The sequence below is a fragment of the Aythya ferina genome (assembly GCF_964211825.1).
Source record: "Aythya ferina genome assembly, chromosome: 24".
NCBI lineage: Eukaryota > Metazoa > Chordata > Aves > Anseriformes > Anatidae > Aythya > Aythya ferina.
Genome location: NC_140322.1, coordinates 2831663 through 2856104, shown reverse-complemented (window position 1 = coordinate 2856104; position 24442 = coordinate 2831663). Strand labels below are relative to the sequence as shown.

Here is a 24442-nt window from a genome sequence, read left to right as displayed (position 1 = left end):
ATTTTTTTAACCTATCATACTGCATCAATTAAGCCTGTCAACATCCAGCCAGACTGCTGCTGCTGTTCAACTGTGTGTGGAGATCTGAGCCTGCCAGAGCATCCCCAGGGAGGCAGGAGATCTTCTGACTTCCCTGGAAAGTGAGCTACATGTTGGTCTTCCAAAAAGCCACTGGAGTCCAAATAATTCAACTCAGCAGTTTTTATTTATATAACACAAGTTCTTACTTTGCCATGGCTTTCACACGGCTGCCTCCATTCAGTACATACACTATATACTGCGTAAGGATACAGAAAGTTCAGTAAAATGTCAGCGTTTGAGTATAAATTGTTAGTCTTCTGATTGCAAGAGAAGCATATATCAGCATTCTGCCAGAAAAACAGAAACACTATGCCAAGTAACACAATGGCTGAGTCGAGAGTAGTACTAATTAAAACCAGCATCAAGCAGCAAGTTGCTGACAATAACATTAAAAACCATTTTTCCTGTAATTTACAAATATGCAAAGTATCAGGTTACTTAAAATTAAGAAGCATTTTGCTTACTAACATGAAACATTACTAATTTGTAATGTATCATAATTAACCAGGTATACAGGTTTCTGTGTCCCTGTGGTTTTTATGGCACATGGTGCCAGTTTGGGTAGATCACTCCTTAGACAGAGGGAAGAACAGTAATAGACAAAACCATTCCTCAGGAGTTTTCAGCAATAGCTGTATTCCACTCTCCCCTTCATAATTTGCCACTCAACGACCTTGGTTTAACCACAAGATGGACATATTAAAAAAACAAAACGAAACACAGATACAATGTGTATCAACAAATCAACTGCTTCTGGCCTGCAGCACAAGAAACCTCTTTGCACTCTAAGCACAATGAAATTCCAGGACCAGAACCAATTACTACAGCAATTGTTTTTGCATATTTAAAATCTGTTACAGTATCTACAGTAAAAAAAAAACACCTTACAGAGTAACAGGGAACGAAAGGGGAACAGTCTTACCAAGTAAGTCTCATTCTACATTTCTGGATGTTGTTATAGTTGGACAAAGCTTAAGGGGGCAGGAAAACAGTGAGAAGGAAGATGAAGCAACAGCTTTACAGAGAATATTAAGGAATCCTCAGGAACAGTATTGGCAGCAGTCCAGAGGTGACTACAGCTGTTTTACTGAATGCTCAAAACTATTGCTGTCTCAAGACAAAAGGCACAGTATCATAAATCCTCTTTGTCAGTGTTACACAGAGAAAGCCAAAGACGGGATACCAGGCAGGGCCAATGTTTTAGAGCAGCATCAACAGCGTGGTCAGCCACACGTTTTGACTAATGCCTTTTCCAGCAAATGCCAAACACAACTCACATGCAGCTTTGGAGCAGTGTCAGGTGTTTCATCCTGAGAAAGGAAGGATTATATTCCTGGCTCCTCTTATTTCTGGGAGCTGAGCAGCTTGCTGAGCACTTGTGGTACAGACCATGGAATTACCTTGTCTCAGGGAGGTAAGCTTAAGTGGGAGGGGTATGGAAAGTATTAAAGAATTGCACCAATAAAACCAAATTAAAGTCAGCTAACCCTAGCTTCATACTAGATTTATAACCTAGCTTCATACTAGATTTATAACCCAGCATTTTCCACAGATGTGCATAGTACAATTTAGTAAAGATGCTCAGTAAAGGGCTAGGAACAGCCTTGACAATGCATTTTGGTTTTCACATAAAGCCTCACTCCTCTGCATAGATCAGTACCCCCTTATCTTTCACAGGCCCCCCAAAGTCCTCCCTCTGCATGCCTGATCACACTGAGCCATCTCAAAGCTTGAGCTGCTGGGAGGAGTTAAGGCCATGCTCAGTTCTGAACTGCAGGAATTTAGGGTGTACCTGACTCACCATGTAACCCCCAGGGGAAAAAACCCTGCTCCGAAACAGCAGCCTCTCCTCCTGCCCAGCATCCAGATTCTCTTCAGCATCATCTGGGGAGGGCAGGACCACAGACTGCTCCCACACCTTTAAGGGACACACTGTCATGACTGCACCAGAAATCACTGGGAGCATACCACATCTGGTATCCAGCCTCCAGCTGGAGCCTAGGACTCCCAAGGAACAAGGAGGAGCCCTCAAAAGGCATCTATGGCAGCTACAGAGTACAAACACTGCCCTGCAAGCTTGGCATGCCAGCTGCCCTTGGCATCTGCCTCATATACCTGGATTCTGAGACTTGTATGTTAGTATCTCTGCAGCTAGCCTTTGGGGATCCAAAAGCAGAGGGAACCGGCTCATCACAGCATCGACTAAATGGGGGTGAAATATGCCACACAGCTTGACGTGCACGTTGGCCCTCTCCTCTACAAACTGGTCGGACACCCACTGGCACGAGTCCCCATATGATGGCCCCGGGGCTCTCTGCACAGACCGGGGATCTTGCACAGTGGTGGATCTCACCTGAGGAGGAGGCATCTGGTATGGTTCAGACCAGTACTCACGAGAATGAGAGGGAGGGGCGTTGTACTCGTTGGGCAGGCTGTACTGCCCTGCATTAGGTGGGTGTACAGGTACTCCATAGCCTGAGAAAGAGTGAGGTGGCCCTGAGTGAGGTATCTCAGGGTTATACTGCAAGAAGCTAGCACCAGAGGCAGAAGACTTATGGGAACCATGCTTGTAAGGGACCAGACCATTCTGCTCTAAGCTGGAAGAGTGTGGGTAGACAGATCTCTGCCTACCGCAGGTGCAGACTGCCACCTGCTCAGCATGGGAGTGATCACAGTGACTGGTAGATCTGTAAGGCCACATGTCAGACATTTGGTTCTCCAGAGACCCAATGCCCGAGTCAAGATGCTCCTGAGAGATATAAGGCAGAGAGTCCATGTGAGGGTGCTGGTACCTTTCAGAGGACCTATGGCTCCCACTGGTAGGAGGAGCAGTGCCTGACACACAGCCTTTGACCTGAAGCGGAACATCGCTGGGCTTTGTTTTATGGGTCAGGCTTTTCCTCTCTGCAGAGACCTTCTGCAAAGAGCTTTTATCACTCTCTGCCTGGGAACTTCTTTTGCCCTTTTTCTCCTCCTTGACAGCACTGGTACTTCTGGTAGGAGACAGCCTTGCATTGGCTCGGAGTTCATCAGCTAACGAGCGCTGGGGCTGATTGATCCTTTCAGGGTGGTAGAATTTGCACTTAATTCCATAAGTGCATTTCTTCCCTGCAAGGAAAAGGCATAGCATGGAATGACAGCTGCACAAATTATACTTGTACAGACACTGGTCTTTATGTTTAGAAGGCAGGTCTTACCATAAGGGCACTGCTGCTTCTTGTGTTCTGGCACCACAGGTTTCTTTCTCAGAAAGTTATCCAGGCTGGGGCCATGTCGTCCTAGGGGATCATCTGGAGGCATAAACCTAGGAAAAATAGATCTCAGTCAGGAGCAGTTCACTTTCCAGGGTCAAGATTTCTGTTCTTGTAGAAGTCTCCTATTTCACTGGATATTAAGAGCTGTGTGAAACCTAAGAAAATCTCTCATTTCACTGCACAGACAACTCTAGTAGTCACTTGCTAACCACTGGCAAGAAGCACTTCTCTTCACAGAAGAGGCTTTGTGCTCTGCTGCTGACCAGAAGCAGTATTTGTAGCTGGGCCTGTTAATGATTGTGCTGTGAGGAAATCAAGCCCTAGAGCTTTCCCAGGAAGTCCTCTAGAGCACAGCTCCTAGCTGCAAACCACAAACAGCTCTGAAGACTTCTCCAATTCTTCACACCTTTGTACCTCACCACAGCTGGGTAGGAGTTCTTCCTGTCACTCCTCCTACAAAAACATCTCTGTGGGACTGTTGTTTTCATCCTGCAACCCCATTTTGCCCTTTTCATGTCTCACTTGCTATTGCTTCATAAAAACAAGTTGCATGCTCACATTTTTAAAGCAAAGGAAGATTGGGAACATACTTGTCATTAACAAAGGAATACATCAGCAGACGCTCCTCGATGAATTTCTTCCAATCAGGACGCTCATTCTGCAGGTCCCGATAAGTATCGTTGGAAACCACAATGCCATCAGACTCGTGTGCCAGTTTCACAATGAACCGATCGTCATAACAGACAATACGCTTGCCTCCAACCCGCCTGGAAGGAGTGAAGACCAGAATTTTCTTCTTTTCAAGGTCACGGAGAATGTACTGGTCTAGAACAAACACAACTGTGAACACACTTACACAAACGTGCACAGCCCAAAGGCCCTCCCACAGATAAAAAACATAATAAATTACAAAATACATGAAAATTAGTTTAATCTCTGCAACCCAGCCTGTACTCTCACCTCTGTTTCCATACCAGCTGTTAGGTTTGTCAGAGGTGGATTCCCAGCCCCAGTGCCTATGTGGCACCTGAGAACACTCAGGAACTAGAGGCCACTGGAATACAGCGAGTCCCATCCACATAACCCATTGCATACAGTGAAGCAGTGATTTGCATTTAAGATTGGCAGGCTAGTATCTTTTATAGTGCCACACCACATGCGTAAGTTCCTTTTGAGTACATCCACTCAAATCTCTGCTGTTTGGAAGTTCAGAGTAAACTTCCTCAATTTGGAGAAATTATGACCACACTGTCAAGGTTTTCCTTTTTGCCTGTAGACTGTACAGTCTACACTGTCGTGTCAAACATGTTAGTCAAATATATAGCATGAAGGTGTGTCCTTGAAAGGAGAATAATTCAATAATTATGAAAGAAGTTAAGCAGAGTAGTATTACATTCTTTGTTCTCTGAATTATTCCAACTGATCCAAGCAAGAACTTGCTTAGGGGAGAATTTAATGACTTCAAATCTCGCTGGTCAGCACTGCTTATTGGATCTCCTGCTACTCAGATCTTCCATTCATAAGTTAATTATTAACTAGCCAGAACTTTGTTAGCTCATTAAGCAACAGAGCAGTAAGCCTGAAAAGCTGCTTTTGGTTTTCATATTTCCACACCTGTTATAAGTACATCTGGTCGTGGCTGCTCCTTCCTCCAAGACGGCACAAAGACTGTGATATCCTTGTGGCCCCTGTCCCAAAACCACTGCACAGCCAGCAGGATACCTCTGCAGGAGAACACTTCTTTATTCCCATGGCTGCATTAAAGAAAAAAATGAGGATTTCAATATTCAGTTATGTAGAGGTTAGTCAGGAAACACTAAACAAATGGATCCAGCAATTCAGACAACCTTAAGTGAGTGTTGGAATAGCAGAATCAGTATTTGTTGCTCATCTCAAATAGCAGCACCAAAATCTTCACTTTCACAGTTGCTTTTAGCACCTCAGTATGTGAATAAATACCCAAATCCTCAGTGGGAGAGACAAAGCAGCAGTAATTGCTTCTTTGAAGCAGAGCCTTTTGCTTTAAATCTAGACTCTAGATCTTTATTTTTAGCCCTGAGCAGTGTGATCTTGAACTTCCTTTGTCCTTTTCTGCTAGCTACTGCCAGTGGCTAACCTCTGCCATGGTAAACTGCACCTTCACAAGGTGCTTTGCTTACGTTATTCTGCACCTCAAGGACATCAGCACCAAGGCAAGATGCTTCATTATATTATGGCCCAAAGAGTCAGCTATAAACACCCTATTTGCATGAAGCAGCAATGCTTCCCTTAACGCAATCAGTGCCAAATGTCATTAACAGCACTTGGCAGCTAAGGAACAAAGTTTGACAACAGCATCAGAAACTAGCTACCAATATAAAAACTGCTGCTTCATTATTCGTTCATATCAGTAAGTTTCCAGAACTTCTAAGAGGAAACTACCAGTCCTGTTCTGTGAGTGCCAGCATTTACAGTGTTATCAGCTCTCCTGTTGATAATGGTTCTGGCAGCCTTTCAATATTTCTGTGTTAAAGCCTGATTTGTCATTCTGGGGACCTGAGAGGCTGCATTTTGGGACAATGCTGACATGTGTTGTACTGAAGATAACTGGTCTCATAGTTCAGTAAGATTTTCCCTATCTAGGCACTACTCCTTCCTCAAATCTAATTCTATCTACACTTGAATGAAGTTTCAGATCCCAACACCATTTATCCTGCCAGTGAGCAGATGTCAGCCTTGTGTGGAAGGTGACACTGCCTGATCTCAGTGGCCACCTGTGTGAGCAGCTGGGGAGCCAGCAGCAGCAGGGCTCCTGTGCAACACAAGATGTAATAACAAGTTCGGGGTATTGGTGACAACTGTTCATAAGCCTTCACTTCTGTAAGTGAAATTTCTTGCATAGTATTAAACAGGACAGATGCTTCGTTATGCCTCTGGATGTTTGTACAGAATTCCAGTAGTCAAAGATGCATTACAAACAGGGCCCATAGCTCTGGGGCATGGCAGAATCAGCGCAGAATGCTGTAAATCCTAGACAAGCACATGCTGTTAGATGTCCACCACCTCCACGACTGCCCAGTGCAGTGTGTAGAGCAAAGCAGCAAGCACACTACAATCAGATATTGTCTGAATGCACACAGAGAGCCTCAAGGGAAGTGTTTCAAGTGCAGAAGGGGAAAGAGAGGGAAAGATGAACATAAGTACTAGGGGAAAAGTTAAAATAGCATCATGTAGCAGAGTCAAGCACAGCATATGCAAGCTTACAGAAGAGAAAGTGTCCTATAATCAGAGAAGATACTGCCTCCAAATGTGGAGATTTAACAGCCAGCAGGCTACACTTACCTCTAAAGAGCACAAATGAAACCAAGGAAGTGTAAAAGAAAAGCTGAAGCACAGCTATGTGAAAGGGCTGAAGCATCTTCAAACAACGCCAGAGAGGAAAAGACCACAGGGGACATCAGCAGTAGTTCCTACCCCATACAACACAGTACTAACCCTGAGCTCCACTCATGCCCAGCTTTCAAGAATGCATCAACATCACTAGCTTTCAAAGGTGTTTCACCTGTACTCGTCTGCTGACAAATTTGCATTTAAACTCCCTCACTTTCTGAAATGTCAAACCTCTTATGTCATCATGAAAAATACTTCAGACCAGTAGGTATCAAAGGGAATGGAAACAAAAGACACTAAACAAACAGCACTGTGCATTTGGATAAGAGGGCTCTTACCCTATTAATAAGAGGGCTCTTACCCTTATCCATTAAAACATGCAAGTGTCTCCCAGCCTAGGAACACACACTGTTGCTTCTTGGCTTCTGAGACAAAGGAATTATGGATCTAATATATTATTTCCCAACTGTCATCACATTGTGCTGTATTATATTTAAGCAAATGCACAAGGCTTCTTAAATAGAACCCAGATTTGTTTTGCATATGCAAAAGGCCACTTCCTAGGTGAATAAGTTTAGTGTTTTCCCCCACCCACCTCTACAGCAACCAAAGCCAGCAGTTTGTTTTCTAGAGGGCTTGAGAAGCCAAACCCAACCAACACTGCATGCTCTACTTCCAAAACCCAGCAAGAGGCCTTCTTCAGGGACAAACTTCCTTATAGATTACTGGCAGCTTACATCCCAGAGGTATTTCTAAGTGCTGTTACTGCTAGTACAGCTGTGCCATTAGAAAAACTGTACTTTTCCTTCTCCTGTCTTCACCCTTCTCTGAAGCTATTAAGAAAATTGAAGAGTTTTACCAAAAGAATTATTTGAGAAGAGCTAGACATTTAACAACAGAACTGACACCTAATGAAAAGTGTTCAGTGTCTCTTTAAGAATCCCAAGTTACAGAAAGGCTGACATTAACAATCAGAAGCCTGATTATCTAGAACTGTTCCAGTATCAGATTGTTTTTATTATAATCAGACAGTTAACTTAGTCTTATAGAAAAAAAAAATCTCTGCTTATTTCTTGTTTCTTGAGTCCCTGCTACTGCTCCAGAGCCTACAGAAGGTAGCTAATTGGGCTGATCTGATTTGGCAGCAGCCAAGAAAAAATTCCCTTAGAAGGAAGTAAAAGCTAATTTCCACTATGATTTGCATATGTTTGTCAAGAGCTGTTCAGGGAGGCCGCTGTACACACTGCAAATGAATCAGCAGGGAACATCACACACCATCAATACAGGAAGTTTCAGAATGGAATTCCCCTTCTAGCAAATTGCTTAAAAAAGCCAGACTACGTTTCTCATGTCAAACTGTCCTATCGCCGCTGGTATTACCGCCCGGCCTGCCCTGAGTCACATTTGCTGTAATCTCTCCTGCGCTTTATGGGGTAACTCTCATGGGTAAGAGCCTCCTCGCTCAATAAATGAAACCATTTCTGATGTTGCAGCCAAACTACTTAACCAAGGTAAACATCACCACAAGAATTGTACTTATCAGCCCACATCTCTCAACAGGCCATTTTTCTCAACTGACCACGCAGCTGCTGAGGTCAGTACTTTCCTGAAGGCTCCAAAGTCAAACGTTTCACTCCCTGGCCCCAATCTACTGTCAGCAGGACACACGGGGACTCAGAGGATCTGTCAGCTGCTCACACCGACCGTCTCCTATCTTTTTGCAGTTCTATTTTGAGAACTGTCAGCCATGGCTGACAGGCTTAGGGAAAACCACACCTGCAATCAAGTCTCCATTCAGCACTTTCACCTTACAAGCATCTCTGGTGTACACAACAGCTCTGTGCACCCATTTTAATAAGCATGCACGTGCACACGAACATACATTACAAGACCTATAAAACTAAAACAGTGAAGAAACTTGCTTTAACTGCAGAATACAACTTAAATCTGGTACAAAAAGTAAACTGTGTACTGAGGGAAAGTTCAACATCAGGAGCTGGGGTGGTGGCAAGTAACTCTCACTGATGGAGAACCAAAAGCCAAGGTGAAAGGAATATCAACATGGACAAAACAATAAATAACCAGCACAAGGACTCTAGGTGCTCCATAAATATTAGGGTTGTGTCCTGGAATTACTGCTCCAACCCAGGGGGCTCCATAGGCCTTCTTTGGTTGTGGTGTCTGACAGAACCTCTCTACCAACACCAGAATGCCCGGGACACTATGGATGAGTCACAGCACTGCCCTGATGTCAGTGTCAGAAGCAGCAGAATTGCCCATTCCAGACATTTTTTGCTAGACTGTCCCTTTGCAGACTCCTGAATTCTCTCTACTGTATTGAAATTCAATGAAAATACGAGTCTGCCAATTTGGAGACTAGCCTTCAGTGCAGGAGACGGCTCCATATTACAAAGCCTTCTCTAATTAACCTGTACTTATTTATTGAGCAACTTCCTGCTAGAGAAACTTATATAAAGCCATTAGGTAAGAGGACAACGTATCTCCAGTTATTCTCAGCAGCTAGAATGCAGAAGGAAGCTTCTGTTTCCCCATGAGGTAACATCTGTTGTCAGAACGGGCACCCTTTGACCACTGTTAAGTGCTGGCAGAGGCCAGCAGGACAGACTCCATCTGCAAACATGACATTCATCCTCCAGAGAGAGCTACACACGCTAGTGAGGTACCTCGGAAAATATTACCAGCCACCACCAAAACATCCAGTTGTAGTTTTTGTGAAAAACCCTGAGTTTTTTTGGACTCCAAGCTCATAGATCTTAGCACACCTCACACCTAGAGGGTCACAGAAAATCACCACCTTACAGGGTCCCTTTAGGACTGCATTGAGGACAAGCAGCATCGATTTGTACCCACTACTGTCCCCACTCCAAAACCCCAAACACACCTCATGGCCACATTGCTTCCATCAATGACAATGGGCTTCAGGTTATCGCTCTCCTTCTCCTCCAGAGGCGGCACGGGCGCAGGGGTCTTGTTGGCAGCTCCTCCCCGAGGAACCAGAGGAGCCTCCTTGGTCTCCTGCGGGGCCTCCGTAGGGTCCCGCTCAGCCGGGCCATGCTTCACCAGCTCCCCGAGGACGGTGTTGGTGTCGGCATTGAGGCCGAGCTTCTGGAGGACAACGTAGATCTCCTCAGAGGAGTAACCCAGCTTGCGGAAGAAGTCCACCTTCAGCTGCATCTCCAGGCTGTCGGGGGGCTCCTGCGTGGGGCTCCCCGCCGCCTCGGGAGGCTCAGCGCCCAGCATGGCCGGCTGGCCTCCTTCCTCACGGCTCCCAGCCCGGGTGGGCAGCGGGAGGCCCAGGCTGAGGTAGCCGCTCTCACACGGCTCTCTGGAGCTCATCGTCTCGTCCAGCTTCGAGCCCTGCTGCCTGCCCCCCGGGAAGGCCTCACGCCAGCCGGGGCAGCCCAGCAGGGACGAGGCGCTGGCCATGCTCATGCTCGCCCTCAGCTGCCTCCCGGCCTCCGCTCAGCCCCGGGACCTGCGGGACAAAAACAACGGCGGCGTTAGTGGATCCCGGAGGGCCTCACCTCGGCCTCTTCCCCCCCACACACCCCGTGCTTCCACCCCAAAACCCTCCCCGGCCCCTTCTTCTTCTCCCCCCTTACCGTCCTCCCCCCCTCGGGCCCCCGCAGCGTCTCCATAAGGCCGGAGCGGAGCCGGGCGGCGGCCGCCGCCGCTGCCTCCTGCTTTATACCGGGGCCCCGGGAGAGCTGCGCCAAGGCGGAAGGGCAGAACGGGCCGGGGCGGAGCGGAGGCCGCTTCCCGGTCCGCCCCGAGCCCCGCCCGGCCTCGGCCCCGGGGAGAGGCCGGGAGGCGGCGGGGCAGGGCCCGGCCCGGGGCTTGCGGCCTCCCCCGGGGCCTCGCCGATCCTCGTTGTGGGGAGGCCGGGCCCGGCCCCGTCCCCACCGCCTCACCCCGGCCCCTTTCTGGGCCCTTTGGTCCCCTTCCAGCCCCCTCGCGGGATGAGCCCCGCTGGATGTAGAGCCAGCTCCTTTTTTTTTTTTTTTTTTTTTCCTGCAAACACCTGGTTTTTATGCAAATCGTGTTGCAATAAAGGCAGATTTGCCCCGACAAGTGCGCTCGTTAGGGAAATTCATTCATCTGCTTCCTGGTCTGCTGCTTGCCTTTACTCTCGATTTCGCGATCTGCTGCACTTTCACCTGGCTGATTCGGGGTTGCGAGTGGAGCAGGAGACCCGGCAAAACCCCGGCTTAGCACACGGGGGTAAAACCCTGCATCAAAGAGGTCGATGTGGTAGAGCAGCTAGTTTCTCAGATGGCTTTCCAGCTTGTCCTTGGCTGCTGCTGTCCTGAGGTGAAAACCATTAAAAGGTGTGCTGCAGAAGGACCCCAGCCTTGGCTCTTTCCTCCTTCCTCCCACCAGCGCAGGTGAGGTATAGCTGCAGGTTTAGAGGTGGATATCAAGTGGTGATTGAGTCCCAGAGCTCGAAACCTGTGCTCAGTGCCTGCTGAGCAAGCGTATGGCTCCTGACCTGCACAGGGCATCAGACAGGATCAAGCTGGCTGATCCTCACCATGGCAAAGAGCAGTCTTTGATCTGGCCGTCAGGAAAACGTCACTCCGAGCCTGGGTGCACTTCAGTCCGTAGGAAAGCACAGGAAGCCCACAGGCTGAAACTGGAAAGGGAGAGAAACGGGACAGAGGGCAGGGAACGCTAGGTTGTACATTTTCAAGTGCAAACTCACCTAGGGTATTACTGAAAACGCAAAACCGGTGTTTGAGCTAAGCCCGGGCGGTGGCCAGCTTTGTACGAAACGAATGCGTGAATGTGCAGCCACGTGCTTCAGGCATATCAGCGAGGGTACTCGATGTATTTGTGTGTTCTTTATGAGCTTCCAGCAGCTGGTGCGTGGGCACAGCACATATTGACACTGCCGTCACCCGACGGACAGACGCTGCCGAGGCGGTCAGGGTTGGTGGCAGCAGCTCCTGCCATGGTGGCCGGCCTTGGTCAGTGGTGTCCATCCGTAGGATGCCCACACACGCCACACGCAGGGTGTGCGCCCTGCAGCTGGCAGGGCTGACAGACGTGGGTTTGTCACGTTGAGCTGCTGCTTTGATCCCTGCGTGATGCAGGTAGCGGTGACTCAGCCAGTGGAGATTTATCAACCCCAGCTTTTGGAGGAGATAAGAGCGGGCAGGAAGCACCTAGCAACAGGCAGCACCTAGCCCCTGACTAGTGGTGACAGCCACTCTTACAGGCCGTACCTAACTGCAGGAATTGAACCACCATTTCACAACGTGCAAAAATTGTACAACTCCGACTTCTGATTAATCATTCCTAAACAATTTAATGAAGGTAGTTGCAAATTTGCTTCCCTGAGGCCATGTGCCGGAGCCCAACTTAAGAGCAAGGGAACTCTCCCAGTTACAGGAATACATTTGCATTCATCTTCCTTGTGGTTACCCTGAAACAATCATTTTTTCTTGTCTCTGGCCATGTCTGAAACCGCACTGTGTACTCAACAGTAACACACACACACGGGCTAGATTCAGATCAGAGATAATATCCTTAGTCAGTACTTAAGTAGGTGCTTTCCCAACTCTTCTTTCCCTTGGAATCTACTCCAGTCAGCATGAATTTAGCATTTGTTTGTGTGCTTTTGCTTCCAGGCTAAAGTCTATTGCACCAAAAAGTATGGCCACAGATGTGCTTTTTATAGGAAATACCCCCACGCAAGATCCACAAAGCTGGATCTTTTGATTTATGCAAAGCAGTGACAGCAGCCGCATGCTGCCTTTTTTCATTGAAAGGGAAGCCAGGATAGGGAGAGGGTATGTTGGCTTCTCCACCCTAAAAGTCAAAAGGGTTCATACACTGGCCACACCCCAGCACTCTCGGTGGTTACTTTTGATTTTTTTTTCACATTTGCAAATTGCTTTGAAGAGAAAGTTTACTGCAGTTGGCATTGCAAAGACTCTTGGGGAAGCTGCAGCTTCTGAGGACACGAAGATTTGCAGACCAAAGCCACCGATGGAATCACTGATGGACAGAAGCCCTTCATTGTCATGTATAATTTAAGAGTTTGTTTCTTCACAAAAGAGCACAAAGACTCCTCTGAGTGGAGTGAGCAGCAGGAACAGCTGTCCTGCAATGCTGCCTCCTCTCTAGCTTCTTGTCAGAAAGGCTCGTGCAGCTTCTCAGTCCCAAAGCAAAAGCTGCCTCTTTTAAAAGTGGTGTTGAAATACAATGACCCACTCCGCTCCACAACATGGAGGAGCAGGAACTACAGTTAAACTCCTTGTGCAAACAAGCCTGCAGCTTCTTCAGCAATGCCACAGCAGGGGCAGTCACGTCTCTCCTTCCCCGTCCCCCAGACCTCATGCTGTAAGGTTCTGCTTTACTGCCTTTCAGCGTGTCATTTCCAGAAACTTGCTTGTCTTGCTTTCTCCAGACAAGCTTCTCTGTTCACTTCGGGGTGTAACATCCAGCAGGACCTCAGTGAAGTCACTGCCTTGTGAACAATACCTTGCAGCCAACGATGATAGCAGCGGCCCACAAACATCAGTTTTTGAGCAGCGACTTGTCCCAGGCTGGGGAATGCCGGAGGAGTTGCACAACAGAGAACTTGTCCAAGAGAAGCGAAGGGAGGCACATTCGGAGGAGCCTGAAGCACCGAGTCTGCCAGAGACACGCTAATAACCATGCTGTGAATTTCATAAAGGGACCTGCGTACCTCCAACAGCGTTTTGCTGAAGTGCATTCTGTCTTGCACGCCCTGCTTCCCTGTCCAGAGGCCAACCAACACCACCGTGTTTTAGGGAAGTGGTCTTGCACAACCCGCGATGCTGAGCTGTGCCCCAGCCTGTCCCAAAAGGTCAGGTCCTCATCGCTCTGACATCACTTCAGCTTTCTTTCTGCTCGGCTGGCGGGGCTGGACGGAGTGCTGGGACACTCAGCCCGGTCCCAGAGGGGCTGGAGGCTTACCCAGGGGGGCTGGAGGCTTTGGGCAGCGGTGCTGAGCAGGAGGCAGAGCGCTGAGCCAGCAGCCTCGTGTCTGCATCACCCCCTTTCTGTCGAGGGTAGGCCTGTGCGGGGAGAGGGCAGTCCCTTCAGCACCACCAGCTGCGATTTCGGGTTGAATCGGGTTGAGTCGGGCTGTGCCGGTGGCTCGGGCCCGTTGCTGGAGATGCGCGTTCGCAGGAAGGCGGTGCGGAAATCCCCTCCCGAGCACGCATGCACGGGGCCTTTCCTGACAAGGAACTTGTGAGAGAGCAGGGGGGGAGGGCAGCGGGCAGGCCAAGCCAGATGCGAGACCACACGACACGCCAGATCTGGCCATCGCGGGTGGCCAGCGGTGTTGTTTCCTGCTGCGGAAGGGTTATCTTTTCGGAATCGGTGCTTCTGCTAAGCCAAAAAGAGGCAAAAGCAGCTGGAGGCAGCCGTAGTGGCCGGGTAGCCAGAAATAGCAGGAGCCCTTGTCCCAGGGATGGGCTCCGTCCCTGCCGGTCCTCCATCTCCTTTCAGTTCCTTGCTGACTCAATGCAAAGCACCGCTTTTCTCCTGGCTCATTTCATGCTCGTGAACAAGTCCCAGGAAGTCCTGACATCACACTTTTCTAGGGATTTTTCTAGGGATTACCACTCCCTTGTCCTGCATTTTAAAGGAAGAGCTCATCCCCTTGCAAAGCCTTTCATCTCCCACTCGTACACTTAATGCAGTCAAAATAGGTGGAATGCGAGGGTTTTATCATCTGCTGGTGGGGAGGAAGCTGGTCTCGTGCCAGTTCCTGGTGAAGAGATGCCAGCTCTACAAAACTACTGCTAACTAGCCTCAATCAGGAGCCTCGTCAGCAAAGTGGCCGCAGACCTGGCTTGCCTACCTGCAGAAACTCAAGACAACTCACTCAGATCTAGCTTTTTTTAAATGGGCTAATTAAACCTCATTTATAAATGCCTACACGGGAACACTTATGTTAATTAAGGACAATTTAGATGGCCTTATTTAGTAGCATTTGGGAGTAAATTAAACTGAATTAAGGCCACTTTAATTCTGAATGAGAGTTTTATGCAGAATTTTAATGCTCTTTAATCCACTTTGGATTAGTTACTTCACGTTAACTTTCTTAAAAATCCTGTGTAGACAAGCCCCGAGCAATTAGGGGAAGGCACATCCGTATCTGCTCCGAGCCTGAGCTCAGCCAACAGCTGCTCTGGGAGGGGTAGGGGCAGAGCCTGGCTGTCTTGGGAGCTGTGCATTCCCCACAGCTTCGCAGTCCTAAATCCCTTTTGCCTGTGGAGCAGGAAATAGGGCAGACAGCACAGCAAGAGCAAATGCTGCGCTGTGTGAGCTTGTGAACTGTTTGTGCCTTTGGCTGCAGAGGTATGGGCACTACAAGGTCTGGCTTTGAAGGTGGAGGTGTTCACTAAGGAGGTCTGGTCAGTGCTGATGGGCTAAAACTCCATTGACTCCTCGTGCCAGTGCATTGATCCGGGAGCAGAAAGGTCTTGGTTTACCGTAGCTGAAGCCCAAATAAACAGGTGACCTGCTGGCTGGTCTCCCTGTTTATCAACACGTGCTCCTGTGTGATGAGAGCAGCACCAGGCAGTTTAACTGAGTCCTCCTGTGACCTGTGATGTAGGGATTCAGAAGCTGGCAGGGCTGCATCTGGATTTTCTTTTAAAGTGAGCAGTGTAATTTATTAGGTAGTCCTCAGCACACCCAGGAATTAAAGGGGGAAGCAAGTGCTGATTTACGCCCTTTCTTTGGAGGAGGGTCACCGTGCCTCGTGAGGAAAGCTGAGCAATAATGTTGGAAGGAAAGCTTAGCAACATCTCTTTATAGCAGCTTGCTTTTATAGCCACGAGCACTCACATTTACGGCGGTGCTGACTGAGAGACCATCTGCTCCTCTCGCTTGCTTCGATAAAGACGTCTCTGATGGCAGCATGGGAGCTGGTTGCCAGAGTACGACTCCATCAGCTGACGCATGGCTCTGGCTTGGAATCGAGCCCGCAGCAGCACCAGCAGAGGCTCGCTCCCTCCCCGCTGCCCAGCTCCACGCCGGTGCATGTGAGCCGAGCCAGGAGTCCTGGCCTCCCAGCCCAGGGATTCGAAAGGGCAAAGGTACCTCGAGCCTGCTGAGCAAAAAGGAAAGTGAGGCACTGAAAGGAGAAGCTAAACACGGATTTGCAGAACTCGCCAACTTGCGTTTTGAGCCCGTATGCCCACGGTGCTTGTGGTATTGCTGTCTTCCCAGCGCTGCTTCCTTCATCCACGAGTGTGGGATTCCTTTGCAGCTGCAGAAAAAATAGACTCGTTTTTCTCTGAAATAGTCTCTCTTGAACTTATTTCCTGGCTTAGAAGGAGCTCTCCGTAAACGCTCTGTACGGTAACTTACACCCTGCGTAGCTCGAGGGCTCCTCGCAGAGCAGACCTGTTACGGGGATGAACACTTGCTCCGGGAGAGAGCACACACAGCAAACCACTCCGGAGGGACCACACTGGAGAAATTTATTAGGCTGTCACCAGGACTCCTGTGTGCCTGAGTACACACGGCCTTAGGTACTGCTCTGAGTAGGCAGCCCTGATCTCCACCTTTGGTCTTGGTGAATGATGGTGTTAAGTTGGAGGAGGATGGGCTTGTTTCCTCAGTGACAGATGGAGCAGGCACACCCTGGCCATTTATTTCTCTTGAGCTTCCATCAAGCAACTGAGCCATCCTTTTGAGGTCTTTTTCACTCTGTAAACCTATGTTATTGCTGAAGGTTGAGGAGATGGAGGCAGCAGAAGCCTTACCATCACCCTGTCTGTCCCACCTGCTGCTGGTGTGGGGTTTTGGCTGAGCAGCCAGGATGCTGAGACAGGTGCCCTCCAAGGGAGCTGTGAAATGAATCCTCCTGCTCTGTCCCACCAAGGACCACGAGGGCTGAGCAGCTCTGAGTGTGTCCCCCAAAGCCTTCCACAGGAGGTGGAGACAGGCAGCAGCCAGGCAGTGGCACAGCACCGCCAGGGGCAGGATAGCTCCCCAAAAACCCTGTCGCTGGCTGTCCTGGCAGCACAAAAAGGCCTGGGAGAGTGATTCAGCCACATCAGCTGGGCCTGGGAGAGTGAATCAGCCACATCCCCATGCCAAATCCTGCCCAGGATGCCTCAGTGACTGATTATCTGGGTGATTCCTTCCAGCAATCAACTTGTCCCAGAAAATATATCTAACAGAAATACCCGGAGCTCTTGCACTCAGGCAGCAGCCTCTCCTCAAGCAGTGCTCTGGACTTACTGGGTAACCTCGGGTTTACCACAGTGGAGTCAGAAGGGGAGAGAAGCAACAGACTCGACTAATAAATAATGGTGGGGAAAACCGAGTGGTTACGCAAGTGTCTGTGACAGCAGCTACTTACCGTTTCGCTGAGCCCTTCCCAGTCGCTGCCCCTCTGATGGAAAATATCAGCTGCACCCTTCTCCAGAAACGTCCCCTTCTCTGGAAACAACCCTGCCTTAGGTTTGTTTGGGAGCAGCATCTGTAGCCATGGATTTGGTGTACTCTGATGTGCCCAGGAGTATGAACTACTTCGGAGCTAAAAGAATAATGTATGTCGAACAAACATTTCATGGAAGCAATGTGAGATGTTTAAACAGACGGTCGCTGAATATTTTAGCCCACCCAGAGCATGTGAGGAGCAGAAGATTTATACCTATAGCAGGGCAAATGCCTCTTGAGGAGTCTCAGCCATATGGGAAACACATTTTTTGTGAGGGACTGAGTGCAGCACGCCGGCACAGGAGGGGTGGCAGTGCAGGGAGCCCTCCTGCACCTCCTTGCAGAGAGCCCTTGATCAAAAACAGAGCACAGGACCCTGCAGCAGACCTGTCCTGCCCTCAGCCTTGTGTCTGCGTGTCCACCACGTGCCTCCCAGTGTGCGGGCACGCGGTGGCATCGCGCCCTGCCTCTGCACGAGGGCTCCGGGTGAGTCAGGTTGCAGCGAGGAGCTGAGGCAGCAGTGTCACGGCTGGGAGCTGTTAGTCAGCTGTGGGCATGGCTCAGGGACGAACGGAGACGTATCAGAAGTGGCAAACGCTTCCTGAGCAAATGGACACCATGTGCCCGTGCTGTCTGCGCCGTGGTTTGCTGCTGTGTGTCTGGCACTGAGAGCAGGAGCTCTCCCAAGTCAGGGAGAGGTGCTCTCACCCGGCAGCACCCAGTTTGGGGGAGCAGTAAGGGGGCTCCCTGTGATGCTCACCCTTTTGGGGTGTCCTTTTGGGAATCACCCCATCCGTGAACATGGCTCTGTGCACCCAGAGTGCCAGGGAAGCGAACCTCCGTCTCCTTCCCTTCTAAAACCCAGGGAGTGAATTCCTTTGGGACCATTTTGGCACAGGCTTTGGGACACAGGCTGTGCCTCACCCCACAGCCCGCAGGTTCCCGGTAGAGCTGCATGTAAGGGGAGACCCCGCTCTGCCCGGCACAGTGCTGCAGCACGTGGCACAGTTCAGGAAGCTCTCAGAGCTCTCATTTCCTCCTGGCAAAGAGCTCGGGGCCGGCGGCTCGCTCTGGACACGGGGCTGGCCTTCGCCATCGGGGCTGTGCCGGTGGGTGCCTGCGCAATGCGGGACACGCCGGCTACCCCAAAGCCCTCCCACGAGACGGATGTGTGTCAGCCGGGGCAGAAAGACAAACAGCCAGCACGGCTCTCCCCTCGGCTCCCATGATGTCAGTGGCGGCAGGAGCCGCTCCGCTCGCCGATCTGATCTGACTCAGTGTGTGTCAGCCTGGCAGCCCGGGGATCCAGCCGGCAGGGTCCAGGGGGTACTTTCCTACCTGCGCGGGCTAAAAAAGCAGAGAAGGTGGTATTAAATCAGCCCGCCCGGCTGTGCCAAAGCTCGTTCGTAACGTTTGGCGGACAGCCACGAGCGTGGCCGGGGATGGAGCCAGCTGGTTTTGGAGAGAAGGCTCCGCGCTTCGTGCAGCTCGTAGCCCTTGTGCAACGGGCACAATGCAGAAGTGCAAACAGGGCTGGCCTGGCCCTGCACTTGTGCTGGTGTTCAGCTTGTGTCTGCCTCTGTGGGGCAAGGCTGTGCTTTCACTGCCTTTGGCTGGGGATTTCCCTGCACCAGGAGCACCGTGGAGCAGCCCCGGGCTCTGCCTGCTCTGTGCCGCAGGGAATTTCTGCCAGGAGCTGCCCCCTGGCACAGCCCTGCTCCCAGCACGCTGCTGCAGCCCCCGGGTCCTGCACCACCCAGCACCAATCCTGCTCTGCTCCTCGGTCTGACCGACAGACAGCAGCGGGAGAGCCCAGCCAGGCCTCAGCCCGTCTTTCCACTTTTGCACAACAGCGTACAACAGAAGTGATGCACTCATTGCAAAACAGCGAATGGGCCAGGAGAGCCAAGAGACACAATATTCATGGGCAGCCTGTGGGATCTGAGGTCTGTTTGTCAGGATATTTCAGCGCACGAACTCGCAAACCTTCTACAACGTCCTCCCAGCCCACACGCCTGATTCACGTCTAACAGCAAGTGAAGAGGGCAGAGAAGTGATTGCACTTCCAGTTTTGCTCTTTGAGACAAATCACCGCTTTTCTAACAATTAGATTTTCCTCAGTCTTCTGCCTAGAGGAGCGAGCAAGGTTTTAAGCTGCCGTCCAAACTTCCTTCTTGTTCGTTCCAGCTTTGTGGAAGGAAAATTGGCTGAGACAATACAGAGAGGGGCTTACTGACAGCCTCATGCTCATCTGATAAATGGCCTGCTGCATTTCTGGGCCCGTCTGTCCGAATCTGATGAGCAGAAATAGAAAGATTCCCTTCAATTTCCAGCCCTGAATTCTCTGTACAGTAAATACCAACGGCTTCTGATTATCAGGACAACAGACAAATCTGGTGTGCATTTACCACCCTGCCTATTTGCAGACTGGACCAAGCAGCACCTCCTTCCCTTCCTCCTTCCTGATCCGTGCACAGCATCTCTGTGAAGGCTGAAAAGCTGGCTGCTCACCAGAGATAACTCATTTTGGTAGAACACATATTTTCACGAAAACAGGAGACTTTGGGCTTACAGTCGGGTCTGCTTTAGCAGCGACGCTGCACGCTGGTGTGCTGTTGAAATGGAGGAAAAAACCTGCGCGTGCAGCATCAAGGAACATGAAGGAACATCGAGACCTGATGCTCTGCTGTAGCTTCTTGCTTGGGGAAGGCTCTGGCTGCCCAATATCGTGCCCCAGCAGCCTCCACACAGGGTGCTGCTGTCACTGCACGCCTCGGGCTGCTCCCACAGCGAGCACACACCTGCAGGAGGCCCCATGGAGATGCCCAGAAGGACTCGGAGGCACTTTGGGGAGCTGGAGGTTGGGCAGCATGTGAGCAGGGAGCAGCGGTGCCAGGATGAAGAAAGAGCCTCAACAAGATGACATCAAACCTCATCCTCTCCTTTCAGAAACCACGGCCCAGAGAGACCCAGGGGTGCAGACAGCCGGTGCTGTAGAAGGGGAGCAAAAAGCCCAGCATTCAGCCCCAGCTTCAGCTTCTCCAGGCCGTGGGGGATGCTCAGCGCCCGGCGGGGCTCCCGGCAGAGCCCGAGGGCTCCCTGGGCTGGATTCGTGTTCGCAGCCTCCCACCTAGAGGATTGAGCGGGGTGGTGCAATCCCCCGGCAAGTCCCGGGGTTCAGACAGAGCAGTGAGAGTCAGCCCCTGCTGGAAAATGCCCTCACGGGGGAGACGGGACCCAGGCACCCCCAGGGGCTGGCACCCACCCGTGGGGCTGACACCCCCATCCATACCTGTTGTTAAACCCTGCTGATTTGATTTTACTTTTGTTTATTTTATTTTATTTTATTTTATTTTATTTTATTTTATTTTATTTTATTTTATTTTATTTTATTTTATTTTATTTATTTCATTTCATTTTTATTTTATATTTCATTTCATTTCATGTTTATTTTATTTTATTTTTCACTGCTTCTGCCTCCCTGAGCAGTTTAAGTTTGTTGCTGACCTTTCCCGGTGTTTAAGGAAGATACCCTTTTACACATCACTAGCTCTCCAATTGGCAAAAACGCAATTTCAGGAAAAATAAAAGACTTTTTATTTTTCCAGCAGCACCTAGCATCACCTTGTACAGCCTAAATCAGAAGCAATGACCTCAGATTCACCGAAGTGGCTTATCTCTTGTGAAGGCCACGTGTCCAGGTGTGGGGTACCGGGTCTGAAGTCCCCAAAGGAACACCTCTGTGTGGCTGTGTTTGCAGGAGACATCCCCTCCTGCTTCACACCATGATGAGCATCCCACCACGCTGAGCATCCCCACCGCAGGCCAGTCCCAGCACTGCCACGACAAATGGGCAGTGGGTGGCACAGCATCGGTGCTGAGACCCCCCCCGGGCTCCACATAGCACAAGGCTGCAAACTATCAGTCCATTTAACGTGACAATAAAAAAATCCTTGCTAATAACCACTGCAGCTTAAGGCATTTAGACAATTCTCTATCTTTCTGTAATTCTTTGTAATAATAATTAAATGACCTTTAAAACGGCAGTGGGTGGAAGAAATTCGGTAAAGCTGAATAGCAATTCAGCAGCTGCTCGAGAATACTGAAAATCAAGAAGAGAAAAAGACTTTGATGTTCAGGGATTGAGGGAAAAAAAAAAAAAAAAAAGAAGTGAAGCAATCAAGTGCGAAGCTGGAAGTTTGTTCTTCATTTGCACTGATTTCCAGGTCCTGTTTGGCAGAATAAATATGAGAGCACTAAAAAAAACAGATCAGTGAGCACAGGAACCTCGACTGCACCAAGCCCCATTTTGTCTGGTATTTTTTTGTCAAGAAAGAGCAAAGCAGGTGACTGCAGAAAGCTCCTGTCAGGGAATTTTGTCCTGACCAGCAGATGTTAGCGAGTGGCCAGGCTGGGGCTGCTCGGGTCCTTCTGCAGCTCCCTTCCTGAACCCGCTTAAAACACCTGGGGGTGCTCACAGACCAGGGCTGGGCTCCGGGTTTCATGCAGGAGCTGGAAGAGGAAGGTGCAGGCAGCAAAGGGCCCTGCTGCCCTTCGTCTGGGTGCTGGTTTCCCTCCTGCCCACTCAACACCCATGTTCCTGGCCTGACCTGAAGCCACGGTGATGGTCTCACGGTGCCAGCCCTTCATGGGGCTCCCCGAGGTCCTCCTTCAGGAGGGGACAGCAGGGCTAGGCGCAGCTCTGGAGAAGCATTTGGCCTCTCAAGTGCCACGCAGCAATCCCTCAGCTGAGCACCAGGTCCTGGGCTGGATCCAGAGCAGGCACCGAGCCCTGGGAGAGGAGCTGCCGCCAGCCCAGCCTCCTCCCCAGTATCGCCCTGCTGCAGCCCTGCGTTGGGTTTGATCCCCTACAATATGCGGGATTTATCTCCCTCCCTTTCATGTGCCTTTAAGGGAACACCACTTTTTTATCTCCTTTCTGCTGCTTTTTTTATCATCACAAAGAGTTTTTAACGAAATGAGAAAGCGTCTGTTTCTGCCGGCCGGAGCGGCGTGGGTAATTTCAATATAAAACAAACAAGGCGGCTTTCAGAATTAAAATTTCATGTGTGGCGTTTTCTCATTTAACGGAATGCACAAAGATGGGCAAAACCAATTAACGGGAGGTTGAGACTCGGCGCTCGGCAGAATTAAACAACGGGACTCTGCAGAAGGACGGGTTTGTTCAAAGGGAGCAGGAAAAAGAGACAGGCAGGGGGAAAGAAAGCCCGGCTGCTCTCGGAAAGCCACCACCTCTCCAAGAAATAAAAGCAGACAAACCTGCATCCTACCTTGTGTACCTCAGATGGGCTTCAGAGCCCCACAGGCTTGGTGGAAACACTGGGGAATGCAAAGATAATCACAGGATTGTAGAAACACAAGGTTGGAAAGGACCTACACGATCATCCAGCCCAACTGTCCTCCTATCACCAATGCTACCCCCTAAAATGTCTGGAAACAGCTTCAGGGAAGCGATGGGAAGGTCTGAAGTCAGTGCCAGGAGGGGCTGGCTCCCGAAATGTGCCCGCCCCAGGCTGACACTGCTGGCAGCTTGTGCAGGGAGAAAGGCCATGAGCCCAGGCACCTGCAATGCCCTGCAACAGGGCTGGGATTAGTAGGATCACCGTGGGGGGGAGCAGACGAACCATCTTACAACAGGGGGAGAGGTGGAATTAAGGCTAATCACTCGTTATCAGCCTGGGGGCTGCGCCTGCAGAGCTCCAGATTTATGGTCCCTGGGCGCAAGCCAGACTTGGCCTCTGATTGCTGCAATCACTGGAAAATGGGGCCGAGGTTTATTTGCCTGTTTTGCACATAATTTGCGGGGTGAAGTGCTGAATGCGTTAAGGTGGGGAGGTTTCTGGACAGGTTCAAGCAGCGATTTAGCCTCGCTGAGGGCAGAGCGGGGGCTGCGATTCCTGCTCTGCAGCATTTTACAAATGGAAAAAGTCACGCACGCGTCTCGGGCAGCCCTCCCGGAGCCGGAGCAGCAGAGCTGGCAGTGGGAGAGCATCCCTGCTCGTGGTTAATAAAACTTGGGGCAGCGTCATTCACTGTGCTTCCAGCCCCGGGGGCCACAGGGCAAATGGTGGCAGAGGCAAAAGTCGTTTGTTAACGAGGGGCAGCAGCAGCTCAGCCCCGGGAAGAAGCTCACTCCTTGCACGTAGCAGCTCACAGCCCCGTGCCTTGAAAGAGGCAATTCCTGGAAGGAAGAGCTTGGAAAAGGAAGAGCCGAGGAGCCATTTGGTGAGCCAACAGCAGCCTGGGCAGGGAGAGGCCAGGAGTGCTCTGTACCCGCTTTACAGGGGAGTTGGAGCTAATATATCATTATTTTGGCCTGAAGCTACTTCTGGTCGGTTTGGCAGTGCTGGGTGAAGGGGGGAGCGTGGCCAGGCTGGCCGCAGGCCTGGGTTTGGTGGGGATTCACACTCACAGCCAGCAGCACCCGGGGCTCCAAGGTGTGCCGGGGTCAGGACCGTGGAGCAGGAGCCCTCTCCCGTGCCTTGGAGATGAAACTCTGCACTGAAAGGCATCAAGCAAGGAAGGCTGTGGAAAGAGAAGAGCGAGCTGCCAAACCAGGTAATCCATCTCCGGAGCGTCTGCGTCAAGATGATTCATGCCTTGCAATTTACTCCCAGCTCAAATCTAAAGTAAATCAGCCCAGACTGCTGCACGCCTCCTGCGGTGGGACACAAAGCCAAGGTGCAGAGCAGCGCACCCACCCATCCATCTTGCCGGGCTCTCAGCTCCTGACTTTAATGCTTGTCCGACGTAATTAGACCCAAACTGCTCGTTGATAGGTGAAGGGAGGAGAGGAGGTGCCCTGGGAAAGGAGATGGGATGTGAAGGGGGATGATGAGAATGGATTTTTTTTCTTTTTCTTTTTTTTTTTTTAATATTCCATCCAGTTGCTTTTCTGAAGCAATGCCTTTCACATGAGAATAGCCCAGAGATAGCATTATCAATATTAGTTCCCACCTGTAATAAGAAACTTGTCCAAAGTTTTAATTACCTTTCCAACCCACTCACAGCTCTCCCTCCTCCCTGCCGTGCCTGCCAGCCCCACGCCACGCAGCCACCTCCAGCGCCAGCACCCAGAGCTGCCTCCACTCTTAAACCACTTAAATAAAAAAGCTGGGGGGTTAGACTCTTGCTGCTGAGACCTGCGGGATGCTGGGGTGTTCCTGGGGGACCTGCAGGGATGAATTCAAGCCACAGCTCTGTGGGTTCACCCTGGGAGCACCCAGCAGCAGCTCCGGGCCTGGCAGCGGTGTGGGGCT

At 50.4% G+C, this 24442-nt stretch overlaps 2 protein-coding genes across 2 annotated transcripts in view; one reads left to right on the top strand and one right to left on the bottom strand.

Annotated features, from left to right (window-relative positions):
* Positions 1–183: 183 nt before the first annotated feature.
* On the bottom strand, positions 184–10480 carry ZC3H12A (zinc finger CCCH-type containing 12A). The gene is made up of 6 exons (XM_084496847.1): positions 10328–10480; positions 9607–10200; positions 4950–5089; positions 3926–4160; positions 3279–3385; positions 184–3189 (listed from the first exon to the last, which is right to left on the bottom strand). Exons 2-6 carry the CDS (start codon positions 10155–10157, stop codon positions 2189–2191), a joined length of 2034 nt encoding a protein of 677 aa, XP_084352973.1. The 5' UTR covers positions 10158–10200; positions 10328–10480; the 3' UTR covers positions 184–2188.
* A 7249-nt stretch (positions 10481–17729) lies between these two features.
* The window catches only part of CSF3R (colony stimulating factor 3 receptor), a 353819-nt gene continuing 347106 nt past the window's right edge, over positions 17730–24442 (top strand). The window contains exon 1 of the mRNA XM_084497184.1: positions 17730–17740. The gene's annotated coding sequence lies outside the window, so the exon portion shown is untranslated. The remainder of the gene's footprint in view (positions 17741–24442) is intronic.